General features: G+C 54.0%; 1 protein-coding gene across 21 annotated transcripts in view; it reads left to right on the top strand.

Annotated features, from left to right (window-relative positions):
* Positions 1-21,414, top strand: part of UROS (uroporphyrinogen III synthase) — a 29,474-nt gene that overhangs the window by 4,164 nt on the left and 3,896 nt on the right. For 4 of the 21 annotated variants that reach the window (XM_021071909.1, XM_021071905.1, XM_021071904.1 and 1 more), the window contains 7 exon segments: positions 7,338-7,429; positions 7,603-7,686; positions 9,198-9,294; positions 11,645-11,719; positions 16,475-16,549; positions 19,715-19,795; positions 20,597-20,682. In XM_021071909.1, the coding sequence (XP_020927568.1) occupies positions 7,364-7,429; positions 7,603-7,686; positions 9,198-9,294; positions 11,645-11,719; positions 16,475-16,549; positions 19,715-19,795; positions 20,597-20,682 (564 nt within the window). In that variant the 5' untranslated portion in view covers positions 7,338-7,363. 21 annotated transcript variants of the gene reach the window in all.

The following is a 21,414-nucleotide window of genomic DNA, read 5'->3' as shown; positions in this document are numbered from 1 at the left end:
CTTCTTCACTTTTTCTCAACCCCTTCTTGGGCCCCCGTCCCTGGAACACTCCAGGCTCTGGTAAATGAAAAGCGTCTTAGCTGGCTTTACCCACCTTCAACACACTCAGCATGAAGCCCATGCTGAACCCGTTTACTTGTTAATCCCAACAGATCTTGTATGGAAAGTGGCTGGAATATACATACTTCACCCTAAATCATCATCTACCCCCAGCTGAAGACAGACTCAATCAGAGGAGCCCCAGAGCCAGAGGCACACTTTTTAAGCCCTTTTTCCAAATCCTGGCGGTTTGAGCAGGGAATGCCCTGTCTCCCAGCACTGGGCTCACAGTCCTGTGGCTGTCCCTCCTCCCCCAGCAGCCTCACAGTTCCTAGAGGGCAGGCGCTAAGCTCACCTGTCCCTTCCCCCTCACCCAATACCCTGCATCATGAAGAGGAGGCAGCAGCATGGCAGAGCCCCTGTCCTGCTAAGTTGAGGGCCAGCTTTCTGGCCCAGGAGGCCCGCTTGTCCTTCAGAGCTGCTGCAAGGTGGATGAGGTAGAGCGAGGTACTCCGGGAACCTGGGCGCTGCCCATGCCGTGCTCTTTGCTCCCCAAGTGCCTTGCGTGGCATTCTTCCCTGACTGGCCAGTAATCATAACTCCCTTCTCAGCGCCTGCCCCGGCTCTGGGGCCTCTCATGTGTGCAGGTGCAATAGGGGGACGTCTCTGGAGCTGTTTTTGACTGCACTGCCTCCCTGGCCGGTCTCGGACTTATTTCTCCTGCACTTCTTGCTAGCAGTACTCTCACCTGCAGTTACTGTCCCTATATTCTATATCCGCTTTATTCTGCATCTTACTCTGTTATGACCTGAATTATGCCCCCCCCCCGAAATCCCTGTATCGAAGCCCTAACCCCCAGTGTAACTATGTTTGGATGTAGGGCCTTTAAAGAGGTAACAAAGATTAAATGAGGTCCTTAGAGGTTATCATACTAAGTGAAATAAGTCAGAAAGACAGATACCGTATGATGTCACTTATGTGTGGAATCTAAAATATGACACAAATGAACTTATCTATGAACCAGAAACAGACTCACAGACAAGCAGAATAGGATTGTGGTTGCCGGGGGCGGGGGATGGATGGATGGGGAGTTGGGGATTAGCAGGGGCAAACTCGGACGAATATGATGGATAAAGGACAAGGCCCTGCTGTCTAGCGCAGGGCATGGTGTTCAGTATCCAGTAATAGACCATAACGGAAAAGAATACGAAAAAGAACGATAATTTTTAAAAGATATAATGAGGTCCGAAGGGGGGTGGGCTAATCCTATGGGACTGGTGACCTTAGAAGAAGAGGAAGAGACTCCAGGGGTCTCTCTCTGCGTAAGCACAGAGGAAAGGCCACATGAGCACGCAGCAAGAAGGCAGCCGTCTGCAAGCCAGGAAGAGAGGCCTCAGCAGGAACCCCCCCTCCTGGCACCCGGCCTCCAGAACTGTGAGAAGATAAATGCCTGTGGGTTAGGCCCCTGCCTAGTCAGTGGTGTTCTGAGACACAGCCCACTCCATCTCTTTTCCTTCGTGCTGGGATCCCCTCTGCCCTGCACCCAACTTGACCTGACATGGCTTGAGTGCTTTAGGGCTCTGTCCTGGGCCCCTCTTTTTTTCTATCCATAATCTCACCTGGTCCCAGGACCTTAAATGCCACCTGTACACTGAGGACTCTCTGTCCTTTTAATTTCATACCCTCCCTGAGCACCAGTCTCCCGCCTGCTTTCTCCATTGGGATGTCGGATCCCGGTACCCTTCAACTTTGTTTGAGCACCGTGGCACACCTGGTAAATGATAATAGTCCTACAGCACCTTCCGTAGATAGAAGAGGATTTACAGTTTACAGCTAGAGGGAGTTGGCCCTGGCAGGTGGGCGTGGAGGGGATGGGAGCGTGGTTCTGGCTGCCCTGGGCCCTACCCAGGTGTCCCCAGGGCTGAGAGGCTCAAGACCCCAGGCACACCTGTGAGCCCACTGCCGGTGCTCCCAGGGGCTGGGGCGCACTGGGGGGGAAGAGGTGTGCTCAGGTGGCGTCTGTCCCAAATGGACCTCGTCCTACCCTCTTTCTCCACGTGCTGACACAGTGCTCCCGTCCTGCCACTTGGGGTCCTCGTGATGCCTTTTTCTCTCTACCCTGCGTCCGGTCCAAGTGGATGCTGTGGGCCACACCTCCGGAACACATCGCGTGGCACTCACTCCCCACATCAACCACCCTCCTGGTCCAGACCCTTCTCACCGCTCGCCTAGACTGCTCATCGCCTCCCCACTTCCTTCTACCTTCATCTTTTCCCCGCACACCTGCAAGTGGTCTTGTTAGACTAACATGTCAGACCTGTGCTCAGAACCCTCTCGTGTATCGTGTCTCCCCAGGTAATCGGCAGTCCTTTCCACGGCCTGCATGGCCCCACCTGCTCCCCCCCTTGGCGCTCCCTGCACCCTGGCCCCACTGGCCAACTGCCATTCTCTTTCTCAGACCTGCCAAACACTTGGTGCGTGCCCCCCACATTTCTCAGACCGGAATGAGTCTCCTCATTTCAAGTCCTGCATTTTTTCCATTGTGTCAAGCTGTATAAGGCATTTGTGAGCATCCGTAGCCATTATAAGGAATGACCCCATGATTCACTGCCCCAAATGGGAGACTTTGGAGAGTACATCTGGGCGCTGTCAACAGAGCAGAGCGACCGCTGTCTGTTGGGACAGCCTCAGACTGAGCTATGTGGTCACCTGTATGATCAGGCCACCAAGATGGCCGTGCTCTTGCTCTCTGCACATCCCTGCTCGGCCAGACCCTGCCTCCCCCTGACCCTACTCACCTGAGCAAGCTCCCTCCTAATCGCAGAGCCGAATCAGTAAATGCCTATGTACTGGCCCCTGGCGCCAGCTAGTGATCTCTCTAATCTGTAGATCAGAACTACCTCCGCTATGCTAGTTTATCAAAGGGGCCGATGGGGGCGGCCCCTCTGCTGGTTTCCCTGGCAACCCATGGGCCAACCTGCAAAGAAAGCACTTGCACTTTCTTTCTGCCTCTCTGTCTTCCCAAACACTCCGTGTGCAAAGCGCAGGAGAGGCTGAAGCCTGAGGGGTAAGAGGACAGCAACTGATAGCTGTTGCTTCTCCCCGTAACTGGTCACTTCCTTCTTCCCCTGGGAACGAGGACTGCTGCCGTGTCCTGCCCGCAATCTGCTGCACGTGCTGGGGTGTCGCTTCAGGACCTTGCTTCAGACACGTAAGCTCCCCCATCTGTCACACACCAGGCTCTTTCTTTGGTCTTGAGGCCTTCGGGGTGCCAGGGGCGGTCTCTGTCACCCGGTGCCTGGGCCTTTGCTGTGGACCCTTAGGCTCTGCAGGACCTTTTGGGAGCCACCCCCCGCCCCCACTGCCCTTTGAGAAGGTGTCTATAGGCCTTTCTCTGAGCCTTCAGACTCTGCCCTGGGCTGGACATGCCCACTAGTGTGGTGACTGGTACCCGTCAATTATCAGGGTGGGGGGGGTGGGATCAATTCTCTCAACTCTTCCAACTTTACATTTTAAATTACTAAGAACAGTGCTAACGTGTCCCCATGACTTTCACACTGGACTCTTCATCTCTTTCTCCGCGAACTCGATCGAGCAGAGCCCTGACAAAGGATCATCCACAGCGTCCGCTTAATTTTACGCCAGAGATACAACGAGCAACAGCAGAGGAGGGTGAGGGCGGTAGTTCGATTGTAGTTGTCAAGTCTGCAGCCCGTCTCGTGGAATTCCTTAAAGTTATCACCCAGAAGGCGTCGGTTCTGTTCCCTGAGAGAACCACAGAGTAGCGCCCAGAAGAAATACTTGCTCTGTTTGTAGAGGGTGGATTGCTTTGCATTATTAAACTAAGCACTCTGCACTTTCTTTCTGCCTCTCTGTCTTCCCAAACAGTCGGTGTGCAAAGCGCAGGAGAGGCTGCAGCCTGAGGGGTAAGAGCACAGCAAGCAGTGGGGCTGCCACCCACCCCTGAGCCCCCGCCCTGCCTCTTATCGGATGAGTTTTGGGGACTTCAGATGAATTTTGTCCCCTGAATGCCTTAGTCTCCTCATCCATAAAATGGAATAAACCTCAGAACTTATTTTTTTTAAAAATTAAGGGCCACATGTGCAGCATATGGAAGTTCCCGGGCTGGGGGTTGAATTGGAGCTGTGTCTGTGACCTACACCACACTCACGGCAGCGCCAGAGCTCTTGACAACTGAGCAAGGCCAGGGATTGAACCCATATCCTCATGGTTACTAGTTGGGTTCATTACCCCTGAGCCACAATGCAGGTAAAGCTTCTAGAACAGTCTCTGGCGTGTAAGGGCTCATAACTGGGTAGCTGTCATTGTCATCTCCCCTGAGTCACCCAGTGACCTTGGTAGGGCAGACGTTCTTCTCACTTAACCAATGAGAAAACAAGATCGTGTCATGGACAATAGAGCTGAGACCAGAACCCGGTCCCTGGGCCCTTAGTCCTGTGCTGCTGTCATTCAGAGCGCAGCTCAGATTTCAGGTTCCCCTTCGTAGAGGGTAACCGGCCCCCGAGTCACCTGATGGCACGAGGTGATGCTTGACCTCCTCTGGCAGGCGATGCCCACCCGTTTCCCTGAGGGGGATCCCAGGCCTCCCTGCCTGAGCCCGCTGTGCAGAGGCTCCTGTGCAAGACTGGCTCCCGGTGTGTGAAAGCAGTATGAACAGATCCTTTGGAAACTTGGGGATCTGCCTCCTGGAGCCTGGGACCACGGCAGGGACGTGGCCGGCCGAGTGGGGTCTGTGGCCCCAGGATGCCTGCTTCACGGCATTTTGCTCCCACTTTGTAACCCCCACACTAGCCGCCTGCTATATGTGCCCCGGAAGGAGTGATGCTTAGCAGAAAACGCCAAGTTTTACCTGCCACCCAGTGACGAATCAGGCTCCTGGAACCCCCACGTTGGCAGGTGTATCAGCCAGGGTTCAACAGAGAAGCAAAACAGGAGGGGGTACAATCAGGGGACCCACTGTGAGGAATGGCCCCGTGCAGCCCTGGGGATGGGCAGGGCAGGTCTGTGCCCACAGTGCAAGCCAACAGGAGGGGCAGGCTCGGGTGGGAGCGGTGGCCGTGGCCACAGGCGGAGTCTCTTCTTCCTCAGGGGAGTCGGGCCTCCCCAGCTACCCCGGGCCCGCTCTTGCTGAAAGCCAGCTGATGACAGACCTTGTCACAGCTCCCCCGTACCTGCCCAGCAGCCCCTCGCTTGGCATTTGCGAATAAACGGGGAAAACAGCCGCCCCGAGGTGACACAGAAGAGGGACCATCACTAGAGGTCCCCGGTGGCCTAGTGGTTAAGGACATTGCGTTGTCCGTGCTGTGGTGTGGGTTCGATCCCTGGCCTAGGACTTCCGCCTGCTGCGGGCCTGGCCAAATAAAAAGAAAAAGAAGGACCATGACCGAAAGGGAGATTTTTAATGTCTCCGGAAAACACATTCTGAGTAAGTCCAGGAAGTGATGGAAATGGCGCTCCTGCCCCTTCCCCAGACTCCCACTCTCCCGCTCACAGCTTGGAAGCGGCGGTAATTGAACTTGGTTTCATAATTATTATTTGTTCAGCCAGCTTTGGTTGCTTAGATACCAAGCAGTTCACTGGGAACCAGATTTTTCTAAGATCTGCCATAGATATTATAATGTTCCAGAAATATGCTCCGTGGTAATTTATAAGTAATGGTTGCCCGAGACAACACATTTCTGCTCCACACCGAATGCCCTGTTTGACTATGATGACCCCCCGAGTAATGTTTATTAGGTGACTAACTGGTGGTGTAATGCTGCTTCTGGGGTATAATCTGGGTTTCCAGCAGAGCTGATTCTGTAGGTCTTCAGCAGCATTTGTTTTGAGACTTTGGGGAGGGTTATAATGTGCTCCCCCCCCCAGCACAAAAGATAGCTAATGTTAATTGTAAACAGTTTTGGGGTAATACAGGAAGAGGAAGAGAAGAAAACAGTCACCCTACCCTGCCGTCAAAGATGTTCTTTCATATATAAAATCTAAAATCCCACTACTTATATGCAGTTCTGAAGGCTGCTTTTATACACTTCACATTATTTTGTGATGAAATAATCCATGTAATTGCTTATGAATATTTTAATGATTTCATATGACTATACTGTGATTTATTTAGCCACTCTCTCATTGTTGGATATTAACGTTGTTTCTAATTATTTGCAGTAAGAATACCAGGGGCATTCCCATTGTGGCTCAGGGGTTAACGAACCCAACTAGCATCCATGAGGATGCAAGTTCGATCCCGGTCTCGCTCAATGGGTTAAGGATCCAACATTGTCATGAGCTGTGGTGTAGGTCGAAGACGTGGCTTGGATCCCACATTGCTATGTCTCTGGCTTAGGCCCTAGCCTGGGAACCTCCGTATGCTGAAAGTGCGGCCCTAAAAGACAAAAAAAAAGAATACCAGGATACAAACTTGCAACTGGGAGATAAATATGTTCTGGGGATCTAGGGCACCAGAGCCCACGGTACTGCGTTACAAACTTCAGGGTTGCTAGGAGACTAGATCTTAATTGCTCTCACCACGAAGAGGAAATGACAGCTATGTGGGGGGGTAGAGGTTAGCTGGCGCTACAGCGGTAATTATATTGCAGTATATAAATATATCAAGCCGCACTGCCCGCCTTAAACTTACGCAGTGTTACAGGTCAATTGTAAAGTTTTAAAAATCTACCAGCGGGAACAGCCTCACGGTCCTCTTCGTACACACGTTCGTGAGTTTGGCCTTACAATTGACTCCTAGAAATTATGGGAAGAAAGGATATGAACCACCTAAGCCTTTTGATATATATCAACAAACTGTTTTCCAGGTTGTTAGACAACTTTTGAAAGATTAGGTCATGAATACTCGACCACGTTTGCAAAACATCATTTGAGAAAGAGAGGAGATGATGATATTATTTCCTAAGGAGCTTATGAGCAACCGAGTGTGTTTATCTTGAAATGGGAGTACTTACTTATTTCCCTAAAATATCAGATAGCCATTTCTCTGCTGCTTATTGATACAACCCAGAATTGGCATCACCTGTCCCCTGTGAGCCTTAAATATCCGAGTGCTATCAAGTGCCTTGCCGAGTGCTATCAAGTGCCAGCATGCTGTCCCTTGGCCTTATCGGTGACCAGGTCTTCAGAAGGAACAAACCACTCATGCTAAGTCATCGTGTGCAAGGGACGGCCCATCAGCCAGCGGCTGATTACCTGCTCCGAAGCGCCGTCCGGCAGACACTGCTTGGGAGGAGTCTTTGCCGGCTGATGACGATGCATTTCCCGCTCTGTCCCAGTGCCCTATAAGGACGGCCCAGCAACAATGAAGGTCCTTTTACTGAAAGACCCTAAGGAGGACGACGACCGCGGCCAGGACCCCTACATCAGGGTAAGTGCCTGCGGCTCCTGGTCCCTCCTGGTCCCGGGAAGCACAGTGCCGCCTTGTTAAGGAGCCAGGGGAGAGCCCCGAGGAATGGACCCCAAATAAGCTGCAAAATGGGACCTTTTCCTTAATTTCCAGTCAGCCCTGGCCAACTCAGAACTGTATTCCTTCGTTTGCAGGAATTAGGACTGTATGGGCTTGAAGCCACTTTGATCCCTGTTCTGTCCTTTGAGTTTCTGTCTCTTCCCAGTTTCTCGGAGAAGGTAAGGTTGGTCCGTGTCTGAGTGCCATTGGTTTGGAATGAGACCCCTTTGGTTTCTGTAGGATCCTTGCCCACCCGAGCTTGCTTCCCAGCCCCCATTTCACTACTGAACTTAAAACAAGGACAGCACCAGCCGCAGCCCCTCCAGTAAGCCCCCAGCCCCCACCCTGACCCTGACCTGGAGGCGGGGCCTGTGAGGAGGAGGCTCAGGAGAGCCTGCGCTGCTCCCGCCACACTGGGACCCTTCACCGTCGTCTCATTCGGTCCACACCCCAGCCTCAGCAAAGCTGCCAAGTGAACAGGTGCTCTCTCCCAGGTTGGGCAGCTTGGCTGATGAGCAGATATAAGAGGGAGAGTTGGAGCTGCTGCCAGGCATTGGGCTGGTAGCCGTGGGGGGAGACGGTCCCAGGAAAGCCTTCTGAATGTTTTTGATTAAAGATTCAGTGCCCAGCGGCCACCAGCAACCTGCACCCCGTCACTGGGCACCTCGCTGGGGCTCTGTGTGGACACGTGGGCCAAGGAGCTGTGGTGGCTTCGTGGGACTGTGCCCAGCCCTGCCCACTGGGCCCCCCTGGGTGCTGTGAGCCCCAGGCCCACCCCTCGTGTTCTGCACATCAAAACCCACCTGTCACTCTCTCTGGAAAGCCTCTCTCTCTGTTTCCTCTCTTTGATTTGAGCTGCATGTTGAATTATTCATCAATTTACTGGACCAGCTTTGCTTTGGCATCTTTATGTTCCGTACCCTGAGTTTGCATGATGGGAGAATCCACCCTGGCAAGCTCTTCCATCAGCAGCTTTAATGGGAAACTGGAGCTCATCACTGGAGGTCATTGCTAGGACCTCACTGTCAGAAAAAGGCCCGAGTCTGTACCACCAGCCACCTGGCTTTCCTGCACTCCCTCTGTGAAGCTCCTCTACGCAGCGGGAGAGCGCGGGCTCGAGTCCTGGCTCTGCCGCTCACCACGGCTCCTTCCTCATCCCCTCAAAGCCTCTGGGTCCTGATCTGCGTGATGCAAACACGTCCACCCATCGCACAGATGCAGGACTATGTGTAAAACAGCCCAGTGCCCGCCTCGGAATACACGTTCAGTAGATCCTATCACCATTTTTATCCTTGAAAACCAGGGCTTCAGCGTGGATAGCGCTCCTTGAATATTCCAGTTTTATTACAGATGCAGGTCAGGTCTCCTGTCCTGCCTGCACCCCAGCGAAGCCCAGGGTGAGTCACATTACCCCCTCTGCTCCACTGCACGTGCCACCCTGCATTGCATTGGCGTGTTTTTCCCTGAGACTGTGAACCGCTTGAGGGAAATACTGTGCATTCACATCTTAAAAGGCCTGGAACAGTCCAGGCACATAGTAAGCTCTCATGTTTCGAATGAATGGATGGGTGGATGGATGGATGGATGGATAAAATTAGTTTGCCTACTACTCTTGTGAAGCGTTTAGAATTCTGGGAGATGTGGAACTTGGCCAGCACATAAAATGCCTTTGCTGTTGTCTGGTGTGCAGCTGTCTCATCCTGAAGGTTACGGGGGCCTCATTTTTACCAGCCCCAGAGCAGTGGAAGCGGTGAAGCTATGTTTGGAGAAGGCCAATAAAACTGAAGGTAAGGGCGAGTCTGCTGTGAATCCACTTGGACTTTCCTTTACTCTCATTTCTCCCGTTGGTGATCCAGGAGTCCAGAAATAGCTGGGCTTCAGGCTTGAACAGGTGCAGTGACTTTTAGCTCAAGAAGCAGGTGCCAAATGACTTCGTGTTTGTGTCCCCTTTGGAGGGAACAGAAGATGAAATTCCTTCTTAAGCGGTTTCTTGGTGTCCCACGCAGAATGGCATCTAACCTGTTAGCTCCTGATGGGAGGGAGCTCTTCGTGGTGCCCTGTCACAGAGGAGCCAGAGGCAGTGCTGCCTCCCGAAGACCCAGCCAGATGCTGCCGAGAGGGGTCTGAATATCCACCTGCCAGGTGGTTGTAGCTCCCCTCACGCTGTATCAGCATCGCTCTCTTTCCTCCGAGGATGGGGAGACTCAGCAGGACATGAGAGCACGGCCTGAGCCGGCCGGGCACTTGATGATGTAATGCCCTCTCAGAGCCTCTTCCTGCCTCCTTCCCGCTCCATCAGAGCCTGGCTTTTTTTTTTTTTTTTTTTTTTTGCTTTTTAGGGCCACACCCATGGCATATGGATGTTCCCAGGCTAGGGGTCTAATTGGAGCTACAGCTGGCGGCCTACACCACAGCCACAGCAATCGGGATCCAAGCCGCATCTTCGACCTACACCACAGCTCACAGCAACACCAGATCCTTAACCCATGGAGCAAGGCCAGGGATCAAACCCTCAACCTCACGGTTCCTAGTTGGATTTGTTTCCGCTGCACCACGACGGGAACTCCCAGAGCCTGGCTTTTTAGACGGGCAGCAAGCTTCGTCTGTTCTATCAAACAACTTTGAGCTAACATTTATAGAGTGCCTGCTGGATACTAGTTCTGTGTTAACTTTATACCCAGGATCTCGTCTAGTCCTAGACCAGCCAGAGGCACACCTCCCATGGCCCCCATCTGCAGATAAGACAGCTGACGCCTGGGAGGGTCAGCACTGGTCAAAGGCCATGGAACCAGTCAGGCCAGACCAGCAACGAAGGGTCTGAGCCGTGTCTGCGACCTACACCACAGCTCACGGCAACACCGGGTCCTTAACCCATTGAGTGAAGCCAGGGATCGAAGCCACATCCTCGTGGATACTAATGGGGTTCATAACCCGCTGAGCCACAGCAGGAACTCCCCAATCCCAGTTATCTCGCTGGGGAAACAGACAGGTGGGTTCGCTGACTTGCCAGGAACAAACTCAGGTCAGAGGGCAGAGCTGGCTCGGAAGTCTGGCTTTCTGATTCCATCTCAGCCTTGCTCCAGCCAGTGTGAGCTGTGAGGCTTAGAGAATGGTTGGTTCACATGCTCTAGATAATTTTTAAATAAGTAGTATTTACATTTGTGGAGTAGGAAAAGAAAGAAGGGGAAACTCAATCCTTTATAGGTATTTAGAAGGCCATTTCCAGAGTTCTCGCTGTGGTGCAGTGGCTGAAGGACCTGACTGCAAGAGCTTGGGTCGCTGTGGAGGTGCAGGCTTGATGCCCAGCCTGGCACAGTGGGTTCAAGGATCTGGCATTGCTGCAGCTGCGGCTTGGATTCGATCCCTGGCCGAGGGAACTTCATATGCTGTGGGCGCGGCCATAAAATTTTTTTTAAAAAAGGGAATTTCCCCTCGGAATGTAAAGCATGGAGTAACACTTGAATTTAAGGGAAAGTTGTGTTCATCCTCAGATTTGAGGAAAGAGCTGGTTTTTCTTTCCCTCCTCAAAGGATGTCGAAGGCCCCGTGGCCTCGTCACACGTTCACCCAGTCCATCTTCTCTTGGTAGTTCTTTCATCCGTGTTTAAGGATGTCCTTTCTTCTCTGTTAGATCGCGTTTGTTTATGAACCTGAAAGTATTTCTCTCTACTTTGACCTAGTCGATGAACCCGCCTTCTCATCCGAAATGATGGTTTCTTGACGGCTTTCAGATTTACCTCCCAAATAGACCCAGTCCTGTCGCTTTATTAGACATTTTCGTTGCCTCTGTTTCATGACTGGTGATATTTTCTTTAAAAGTGTAGATTTTTACATTTTAATATCACATGCAAATTAGTGCTTCAAGTTGTCTGTTTTCTAAGGTACACATTAAAAATGCTGCTATGGAAATGATTTGCTGTTTCAAGTCTGGGATGCCAAAACATTTGTCCAAGCCGTGTTTAAAAATTTGGAGAAGGTGAACGGTATGAAATGGATTTTGTTTGGAGACGTTCTTGATATCTGCTTATTAACAGTTTGCCTTGCTCACAGGGTTTTTAGGAGGAACAAACAGCCTTGGGCAGCAGTCTAAATGGCCACTTTGGTATTTGCAACTCACACAGAATTTCATGTTTTGCAGCCTGGGAAACGTCTCTGAAAGAAAAATGGAATTCGAAGTCAGTGTATGTGGTGGGAAATGCTACTGCTTCTCTAGGTAAGTAGTCGAGGTACGACTCCAACCCCAGAGCGTGACTGTGGTGTTGTGATTCTAATGAGAAGTAGACGCGTTTGGGCTTCATCTCTGTTCCTGGCACAGACCTCCTAAAACCCTTGGAATTCCCTAGGTGTTAGGAAAGATAAAGCTGGAGTTCCTGTCACAGCTCAGCAGAAACGAATCCAACTAGAAACCATGAGGTTGCGGGCTCGATCCGTGGCCTCACTTGGTGGCTTAAGGATCTGGCGCAGTTGCCTTAAGCGGTGGTGTGGGTCGCGGATGCTGCTCAGCTGCTCGGATCCTGAGTTGCTGTGGCTGTGGTGTAGGCTGGCAGCTGTAGTCCGATGGGACCCCTGGCCTGGGAACTTCCGTATGCTGTGGGTGCCGCCCTAAGAAGCAAAGGAAAAAAAAGAAAGATAAAGATGCCTTTTATAGCAAACCTCTTTCAACTCCACCTGAGTCCATGTTAATGGGTGACTTTGGGAAAGCCGCTTAAATCGGGCTGGATGCCCAGAGAACGAGTCCTGTGAAGAGGGCGAGAGCCTTCAGCCCCTGCCTCCTGCCCCCACTGCCAGGGAGAAGACGGGCTGGAGGTTGAATTCCTCCCCAGGGACCGGCGATTTCTTCCATCGTGCACAGGCGATGACGTCGCTGTAAAAATCCACAAGACAGTAACACAGAGCAGAGCTGGCAGGGAGGCCGGAGCCAGGAGCGGCACGGATGCTCAGGGCCCGACCCCGACACCCGTCCCGGGCACCATCCTTTGAAATAGCCCTTGTAATAAATCCGCAGCCGGTAGTAACCCACTTCCCTGAGCTCTGTGAGTTGTGCCAGCAAGTGACCTGACCTGCGGAGCAGGTCGTAAGAACCTCCGCTTAGAGCCGACCTCAGAAGCACAGGGGATGACGTGGGTCTGAAGCAGGGACTTTTGTGGGTCTGAGCCAGTCATCCTCAGAATTTGAGGCCACCTCCTGGCAGAGTGTCGGGACGGAGTTAAACTGTGGGACACCCAGCTGAGAGCTGGAGAACTGGTGGGTACAGGAAAGCCACACACTGGGTGATGAGAGCACCGCAGTGTGACGGGCGAGGAGAGCACAGCAGAGAAGGACGGGGGCTTCATCCCACCGTGACTTAGCTTTGTTCATTTTTTTAAGAAGAAGGAGTTGCCATTGTGGTGCAGCAGAAACAAATCCAGCTAGGAACCTTGAGGTTGCAGGTTCGATCTCTGGCTTCGCTCAGTGGCATGGCTGTGAGCTGTGGTGTAGGTCACAGATGCGGCTTGGATCCCATGTGGCTGTGGCTGTGGCTGTGTTGTAGGCTGGCAGCTGTAGCTCTGATTAGACCCCTAGCCTGGGAGCCTCCATATGCCGCAGGTGCAACCCTAAAAAAAAAAAAATTTAATTCAGTTTAAATCATGATTTTCTCCTTACTAAATTTATAAGAAGTAATCAAGTAACTATGTAATGCTGCTGATAAGGGTGCAGTGAAACAAATATATTCAAATATTGCTAAATGGCATTGAAAACTGATTCACATCTTTTGAGAAATACTTGGTCAGCATGTATTGAAAAGTTTTGCTAAGGAGTTCCCATTGTGGCTCAACAGTAACAAACCCAACTAGTATCCGTGAGGATGTCGGTTCAATCCCTGGCTTTGCTCAGTGGGTTAAGGATCTGGCATTGCTGTGAGCTGTGGTGTAGTTTGCAGACACGGCTCAGATCCCGAGTTGCCGTGGCTGTGGTTGTGATGTGGGCTGGCAGCTGCAGCCCGGATTGGACCCCTAGCCTGGGAACCTCATGTGTCTCAGGTGCAGCCCTAAAAAGACAAAGAAGAATTTTATTTTATGTTGTATACCTTTACTCTAATTTAAAGCAACCTAAAAGGAAAATCACCAGATGGTAAAGTTAGTTACTCCCCAGTAGTGGTATTGTAATTGGTTTTTATTTTTAAAATATTTTCCATATTTTCCCAGGTAAGTTTGGAATTTACGTATTATTTTTAAAGCACAAAATGAAAACAGGGAATCATTAAAAATGGACATTTTCAAATACTTAACGCTTAGTAATTGCGAGTGAACGCACCTGTAACTCTGGTTCAATACAGTTCAGTTTGTCCAAAGGAATTTTAAAATATTGGGAGAAGGTACAGTATGAGTGAAAAAAAGTTTGAGAATTAAAAGCACACTTTCCAGAGAAACGAGGTTGGGAAGAGAGAGTTGGAAGCTGCTGGACTAAGAGAGGTGACGTGTATCCAGCTCCTCCATGAGGCGGGACTCTGCCAGGTCAGCACCTCAGCTGGCACCTTCCAGCTGCCCAGGATGCCACCTCCACTATTCCCTCCCCCGCCCCCATAAGTTAAAAATTGCTGGAGTTCCCGTCGTGGCTCAGTGGTTAACAAATCTGACTAGGAACCATGAATTTGAGGGTTCGATCCCTGGCCTTGCTCAGTGGGTTAAGGATCCAGCATTGCCGTGAGCTGTGGTGTAGGTTGCAGACGCGGCTCAGATCTTGCATTGCTGTGGCTGTGGTGTAGGCTGGCGGTTACAGATCTGATTCGACCCCTAGCCTGGGAACCTCCATATGCTGCGGGAGTGGCCCAAGAAATGGCAAAAAGACAAAAAAAAAAAAATTGGCTTGCACTTTCTTTCATTATTTCTTTTTTTTTTTTTCCTGAGATAGAAGAGAAAAGAAAATAACATAGGCAATTTCTGACTTATATGCCAAAAATTCAGCTACCAAATAGAGTGGTTTTGTACATTTTCCTATTTTGATTTTATACTCCAGATTCGCACTCTCCCACATCCTTCCGATAAGTAATTTCAAGCTATCCTATGACTTGCAGCTTGATTTCAGTGGCCTCGCTCTGCATTTTGCTCCCACTGTTCTGTCACATAAGAACTAGAAGAAAGAAACGGGTGACACGTTGATGAGAAATCTGTCTGATTCTTGAAGCCACTGAGCGTGGGCCGACGTCGACTATAGCACAGGTGCAAAGCTTTGGCCTCGATGGGCCGTGCCTTGGCCTCGAGCTGCTCCCTCTGTGTTCTGTTGGAAGGAAAAGGACATATTCTAAATACTGGAAACCTAATTTCAAAGGAGAGATGAAATTAGAGACTTTGCAGTTTTCAAAAAGCTCTAGGGAGAAACCACATCTATCTTCAACACGAAGTTCCATCACCCGACCTCCGAACGTTCTGTTTTAGTTCACCTTTCTGGAAAGGTGATGCGCCGAAGGAGCCGCCTTCCGTGGCTAAAGGGAAGAGGCATTGATGAGGCCCCGAGGTTTCTGTTCACCTGAGTCTCAGTGAGGGCTTGGAGAGCTAGAGGAGGTCGAGCACCAGCCGCTGGAGGAGACCAGGCCCCGTGTGCTAGTCTTTGCTGCGGAACAAAGAACCCCCAAACTTAGCAGCTAGAAACAAGCATGGACTATCTCACCGTTTCTGTGGGTCCACGCTGGCTTGGTTGGTCCTTCTGGCTCGGGGTCTCTCCCTGAGCTGTAGATACTTCAGGGCTTGGCTGGGGGAGGGCCTGCTTCCGAGATCCTGCACAGGGACCACTGCCCAGCTCACGCACGTGGGTGTCTCTGCAGGGCTTCTCCCGACATGGCAGCTGGCCTCCCCGCTTGTGGGACAAGCCCAGAGCCAGCACCCAGGACGGGAGCACAGTCTTGACAACCTAACCTTGGAGGTGACATTCCCTCTTTTTCCTTGAATCGAGCCAGTAAGTCCAGACCACACCCGAGAGGCGGGCTTGACGCGGGGATGTGGGTGCCAGGGGCCACTGGGGCCACTTTACAACACACAGGCGCCCTCGGTCCAACTGAGCCCGGGAGCTCCTGGCTGCCCAGCAGCTGTGGACATTGTAAGCAAAGAGGGGGACAGGAGAAATGTTTCTCAAAGCAGGCGTGAAAACAGGGTCCCGTGAACAGGAGGGGGCTCCGTGGGGAAGCCCAGCGGGAGAGATGTTTGCGCTTCTCCAGAAACGCTGTGACTCGGCGGCCTTAATTTTGTCGGCACTGATGCTTGTGGAGACAAGTGCACACTGTGCAGCGTTGTTCTTGGCCTGTGTGGAGTCCCGCGAGCACGTTGTTTGGATTCGGGAACGCGTGCTTGTTTCACTAAGACTGAGCCGGTCTGGGCCCGTCCTTCGTCAGTGGCCTCTGCAGAGAGACCACGTGTTCCCCTGTCTGGAAGCGTTCCGGGGAGCTCGGGGGTCTGCCGCCTGCTCTCTCCCCTTCCCCTAAGTGACCTGCCTCCTCGGTGCTGGGCGTCCTGTCGGCAGATCTTGAAGAAACTGCTCCTCCTCCCCCCCCCCCGCCCCCCGACCTCGGTCCAGCCCCGTCTCCATGGGTCACCTCCCTAACAAAACGGGGCCTCTGATGCTGCGTTAAGTTGCACACCCCAAACACCCACTGCCTCCTGCCTGGCTGATGAGAGCCTTTCTGCTTTCCTCCCTGAGGGCAGGCAGCGTGCTCTCCTCATCTCCTATGATGCTGAAAACAGCCCCGTCTGGCTGGTGTCTTCCCTTCCTGCACATGAGCTGGGGGAGAAGGGGGGACGCAGAGACTGACAGCGCCCCAAAGCTGCAGGTCCAGGGGGCGGGGCCGGAGCCCAGCTCCCTGACGGCGTCCCAGGGGAGACATTGTCCATGTCATTTGTAAGGCACGTGCCTTTGGGTTTGCACAACACACACACACACACAGGAACAGAAAGACTTGAATTACCATGTAAAGAAATGTATTTGTGTTGTTTTCCAGTGAGTAAAATTGGCCTGGACCCTGAAGGAGAAAACTGTGGAAACGCAGAAAAGCTTGCAGAATACATTTGTTCCCGTAAGTAGAGGAGGGTCACCCCAAGAGAAGCCGTGCGTTTTGGTTGGTCGGTCTCACAACCGGCGCCTCGGTGCCCCCGCTGGTGTCGGTGGATGCGCAGCATGTGCACCCTTCCTGGACGTGCGCCTTGTCTGTCTGTCTGTGCTTGTCTGAGACTCAGGCCACTGCCCTCCACCCGCTACACGGAAGGACCTGAGACAACTCCACTGTGACTCAGAGGGGTCAGAGAAAACGCAGAGGCAAGCCCTCCGCAGGGGTCCTAAGGGGAGCAGAGGCAGCCGGAGTCGCTAGGCGCCGTCCGTCTGTCTGTCACCCCCCCTTTCCTCGTGGGAGTCACTTCCTTCTCTGAATTCCCTCCCCCAGAGCCTGCTCCCCCGTCAAGAGCTGACTCACTTGCTCAGAAGCTCTTCGTTGGACAGCATATGGACAGATTCTTAAAATGGCAGGGCTTCTAGGGACGTTTGTTTGTTTTGTCTTTTTAGGGCTACATGGGTGGCCTATGGCAGTTCCCAGGCTTGGGGCCAAATCGAACCCACAGCTCCCAGCCTACACCCCAGCCACAGCAACTCGGGATCCGAGCCACATCTGTGACCTACACCACAGCTCACCGCAACGCCGGACCCTCCACCCACTGAGCGAGGCCAGGGGATCGAACAAGCAGCCTCATGGACCCTAGTTGGATTGTAACCCATTGAGTCACAACAGGGAACTCCCTGTTTATATTTAAATAGGGGTTAAGCTTTAAACTAGGTGTGAAACTGTAGGCTTCTCACGATGCATGAGCTGAGAATTTTGGAGCCAAGCTCTGGGAGAGAGAGAGTACACGTAGGGGGTCCCCTCCGGGGTCGTCCCATCGGCCCCCCACGCGTCTGCTCCAGCTGCGGACACACGTGTGCCCTTGTCACGTGGGCCCCTCCCCCACAGACACAGCGATAGGCCTGACGTCAGGGCCATAGACACGTGACGTCACACACCCACGGGAAAGATGACGTGGGCTCAGCCTGCCCTCTGTCACGGGCAGGAGACCAGGGCCTTGCTGCTCCGGGTCGGGGGCTGTGGAGCTGCCTGCTGGGCCACATCCTCACGTGTCGTAGCTGGACAGCAGCCCTCGACCATCCGAAACGCGGGCTGGGCTCTGACCCGCAGCTGCGGGTCCCAGACCCTCTCTAGAACCTACTGAGTGGGCAGGTCGGCTGCTGACCCCGAGGTCTTCCTCTGAGGCTGACCCGGGCAAGGTGCGCCTGCTCCGCCCCTGGGGTGGCGGCATCCGGGTCGGCAGGGAGAAAGCACCTTGGCTGGGCACTTCCACGGCGACCAGGACGGTGGCGAGTGGTGCCGTGTGTGGCCTGCTCTGTGGGACCGTCTCTTCTCAAGGTGCCACCAGCCTTTCTTTGTCTCGGAGGTCTTAGGAGGCCTTCCTGTCAGGAGCCAGTGCTGCTGCCCGAAGGTTCTCGAGCGTGTCTGTTTCTGTTGATCCCTGGGAGCTGGTCCTGGAAGAGTCAGGCATCGTCCACCTCCCTGGGGGCCAGGACCCCCCGGAGCTCAGGCGGGGGACGGCAGAGGGACTTGCCCGGTTTCCAGTTCACGCTGCTTTTCCCACTTTTCCTTTGAGAATAATTCCTCTTTGCTGAGTCCCTGGAGCTCTGCATTTGATGGAGGACTCGGCCTCACTGGAGCTGGTCTCATCTGCCCCTCGGCACCTTGGCTGCAGCCTGGGTGGGAGCAGCAGCCGAAGCAGGAAGCCAGGCGGGGGCGCCCTGGGACAGCCCAGGCTGTGTGCGCCCATCCTGGCTGCAGCTTCCACCAGGCTGGGGCCCGGGGAGCCGCCGGGTCAGGGCTCACCTCCCACCTCGCCTTTGTGGGGGTCTCAGAAACAGTCCCTTAAGGAAGAAGAGCCCTTTTTAACTGGAAAGCGGCTCCACCACACTCAGGGCCAGGGGCCCCGATCGGAGGGAAGGGAGCTGCCCGCCCACAGCTGCCCTGCTCCACGGCCCTCCGCCGGCAGCGTCCACACTGGCCCTGGAGACGCTGCAGGAACATGGGTGAGTGGTGAGAAGAGGCAGGGGGCAGTCACTGGCCCGCACACCCTGGCGTTTCCTGCAAGTTGTCTGATTGTGTAACATTGTTGTCCTGGGCCCAGGTGCCGGGCGACCATTTGACTCACTTCTGCTGATAGAAGAGGGTGACTTGTCCAAAGTCACTGAGCTCAGAGGGCTGGGCCAGGTCTCCAGCTCAGGTCAGCAGCCCAGGCTGCGTCTCCAGCTCACAGCGGGCCGGGCGCACCTGCATCTCCCAAGTCGGCCTCCTCCTGCTGCTCCCCGGCCGCTCAGCGCCCCCTGCCCGCAGGCCTGAGAAGGGCAGCCGTCGCTGACGTGGCAGTTATTAGAGTTTTACAGTCACGCACACCTCTTCGAGGAAAATGACAGTTAAAGACTCAGTCTTGTCATCTAATTACCCACAGCTACTGTTTACGGAGCCCCCACCCCAGCTGCATAACACCGGATTTTCCACAGCTGCTGTGCTCAGCCCGCAGCCCAGGCCCCCTTCCTGCTGAGGGAGCCCCGTGGTGCATTGCTGCATGTCGGGTTAGACTCCTGCCGGGTGCCTGGTGCCCCCCATCATCCTGGGGGCACCTCACCTCTGGCCTCTGAGCAGTCAACCAGCTGTCAGGTCGGCCTGTTTAGCTCTGGCCTATTGGGGTTAAAATCTGCAGGTAGTAAGCTCATCCCAAAAAGGATTTTTTTTTTAATTACTTTATTTTCCATAAATAATCTTATGGCAAAGAGGAAGAGCTGGGTGGTCGAGCGATGCTGTTTTCGGAGATGCTGTCAGTTCACACGGTGATGAGATGGGCCACAGACACCCTCATGCTGCTTCCTGCCTCCTCCTGGGCTCCGGCCCCCTCTCTCCCTCCATCCGGGGCTCCTCAGAGGAAGACACTGTTGCTCCAGGGCCAGCACAGGCCTGTCCTCTAGACTGACTCTGGTCACTGGAGCCACCAGGATGGGAGGGCACTAGGGAGCAGGGGTGACAGCGTCCGGCTCGTGTGGATGTTAGTTTGCCTGGCACGCAGGGCAGGGCCCGGGGCTGCCGCTCCCTCACCCGCAGGCACATGTGCCTCCTGACTTTCGACGAAGTTCTGCAAAGTCTCTGATTTATTTGCAGGGGAGTCGTCAGCTCTGCCTCTTCTCTTTCCCTGCGGAAACCTCAAACGAGAAACCCTGCCACGTATGCTCAAGGACAAAGGTGACTGGATGCAGAGGGCACTGCCCCACCCCCACTCTCTGGGGTCCATCCAGAGCCTTCTGGGTGAAGTGTCGGCCTTGGAGACCCCAAGGGCGAGCAGGCCTGGTTGGACAGCCTCATGTTAGGTGTGGGGTGCGTTCTGCCTTCCCTGCTTCAGGTCTGTTCCCCTCCACCCAGTCCGCTCTCATGGGAGCACATAGAGGGTTGCCACGGAGCCTTTGCCAGGAGGAGGGGGCTGTGGTGTTGCTGTGACCCCTGCCCCCAGGCGGGCACACGCAGAAGCCAACCTGAGGAGGGAGCTGGCCGTGCATATCATTCACGCAGCATCCTCCGGCTCAGCCTCTTGAGCCTCGCTCCAGCCCCCGGGCTCCATCCCAAGGTGCCCAGGCCCCAGAGACCTCTGAGCTGTCCACTCCAGCCCCCAGGCCGGTAAAACTCCCTCAAAACTCGGCCTCAAGCCTTTTGCCCTACGGGGGGGATGCCATAGACATCACCCGTGGTGCAGCCCTGGGCCAGTCCTGTGGGCAGCCCACACGATGGGAACGAGGTTTCCACACCCTCACCACCCTCTGCCATCTCAGCCTCACTCACCCTCTGCCATCTCAGCCTCCTCTACGTGTGAGCACCCATGGTGCCGAGCAGGCTGAGGGCCAGCTGCATCTGCTGGCACTAAGCCCACACCTGCCCGGTCCCGGCAGCTCGTTCCAGGAGGGTTGTGTGGCACCAGGATCCTCACTGGCTGTGCCCCGTGGTATGTGCCCAGCTTGGTAAAGTCTGTGTACTGGTTTTGCTTGTGTCCAGGGGTCCCCATGGAGAGCATAACTGTCTACCAGACGATTCCGCACCCCGGGATCCAGGGGAACCTCAACAGCTACTATTCCCAGCAGGTGCGTGGAGTTTGGGGCGAGCCAGGGTGAGCTGGGTGCCCGGGTGGGGGTGGCTGGGCCGAGGGCAAGGCTTCCACTGTGGGCTCTGCTGTGCCCCCATCTTTAGGAGGCTTCGCCTCTCTCTTGGGAACTAGGAATAGACCTGGCTTATCTAGGAAAGTTTTGATCTGGATTTAGGAGATAATGTACAGCATCTGAGACAAAGAAAGCCTGGCATGAGTGGTGACCTTGATGTTGCTCAGGTGTGGGCACTGGTGGACCTGCAGGGGCAGCGGCGGAGGCTGGGAAGGCCTCCAGGCCAAGGAGGAGTCGGGATTGGACTTGGGGACCTTTGGGGGCTGCAGGCAGAGGAGCGCATGGCTCTTGATTGAGTGGAAGGAATTTTCTGCATCTGTGTTCAGAGGATGCCTCTCCCTCCTCGCCCAGGACAGGCTTCCGAAAGCCTTGCAGGTCCTGGAGGCCCTGTTGGCAGAAACCAAAGCAGAAGGGCCAGGCGGCCGTCTGTGTGCTGTCTGCTCTCTTTCCAGAAGGGGTGGAGAGCGGCAGGGAGCTGGCTTGCTGCTGCCTCACTTGATCGGGGCCACTTTGGCCACTGAAGCTCGAGGCGTTGTCTGCTGGGCTGGGTGCCGGGGCCACAGTGCCCGTGTCCTCTGACCAGGCAGAGCCACCAAGGAGCAGCACCAGCCTCTCCCATCACACCCCTTTCTGAATAGTCCCCTCACCTGAACCTGG

Source organism: Sus scrofa, chromosome 14 (assembly GCF_000003025.6).
Source record: "Sus scrofa isolate TJ Tabasco breed Duroc chromosome 14, Sscrofa11.1, whole genome shotgun sequence".
In the NCBI taxonomy this organism is placed as follows: Eukaryota; Metazoa; Chordata; class Mammalia; order Artiodactyla; family Suidae; genus Sus; species Sus scrofa.
The sequence above is the reverse complement of the archived record's forward strand: the minus strand, read 5'-3'. Positions and strand labels throughout refer to the sequence as shown.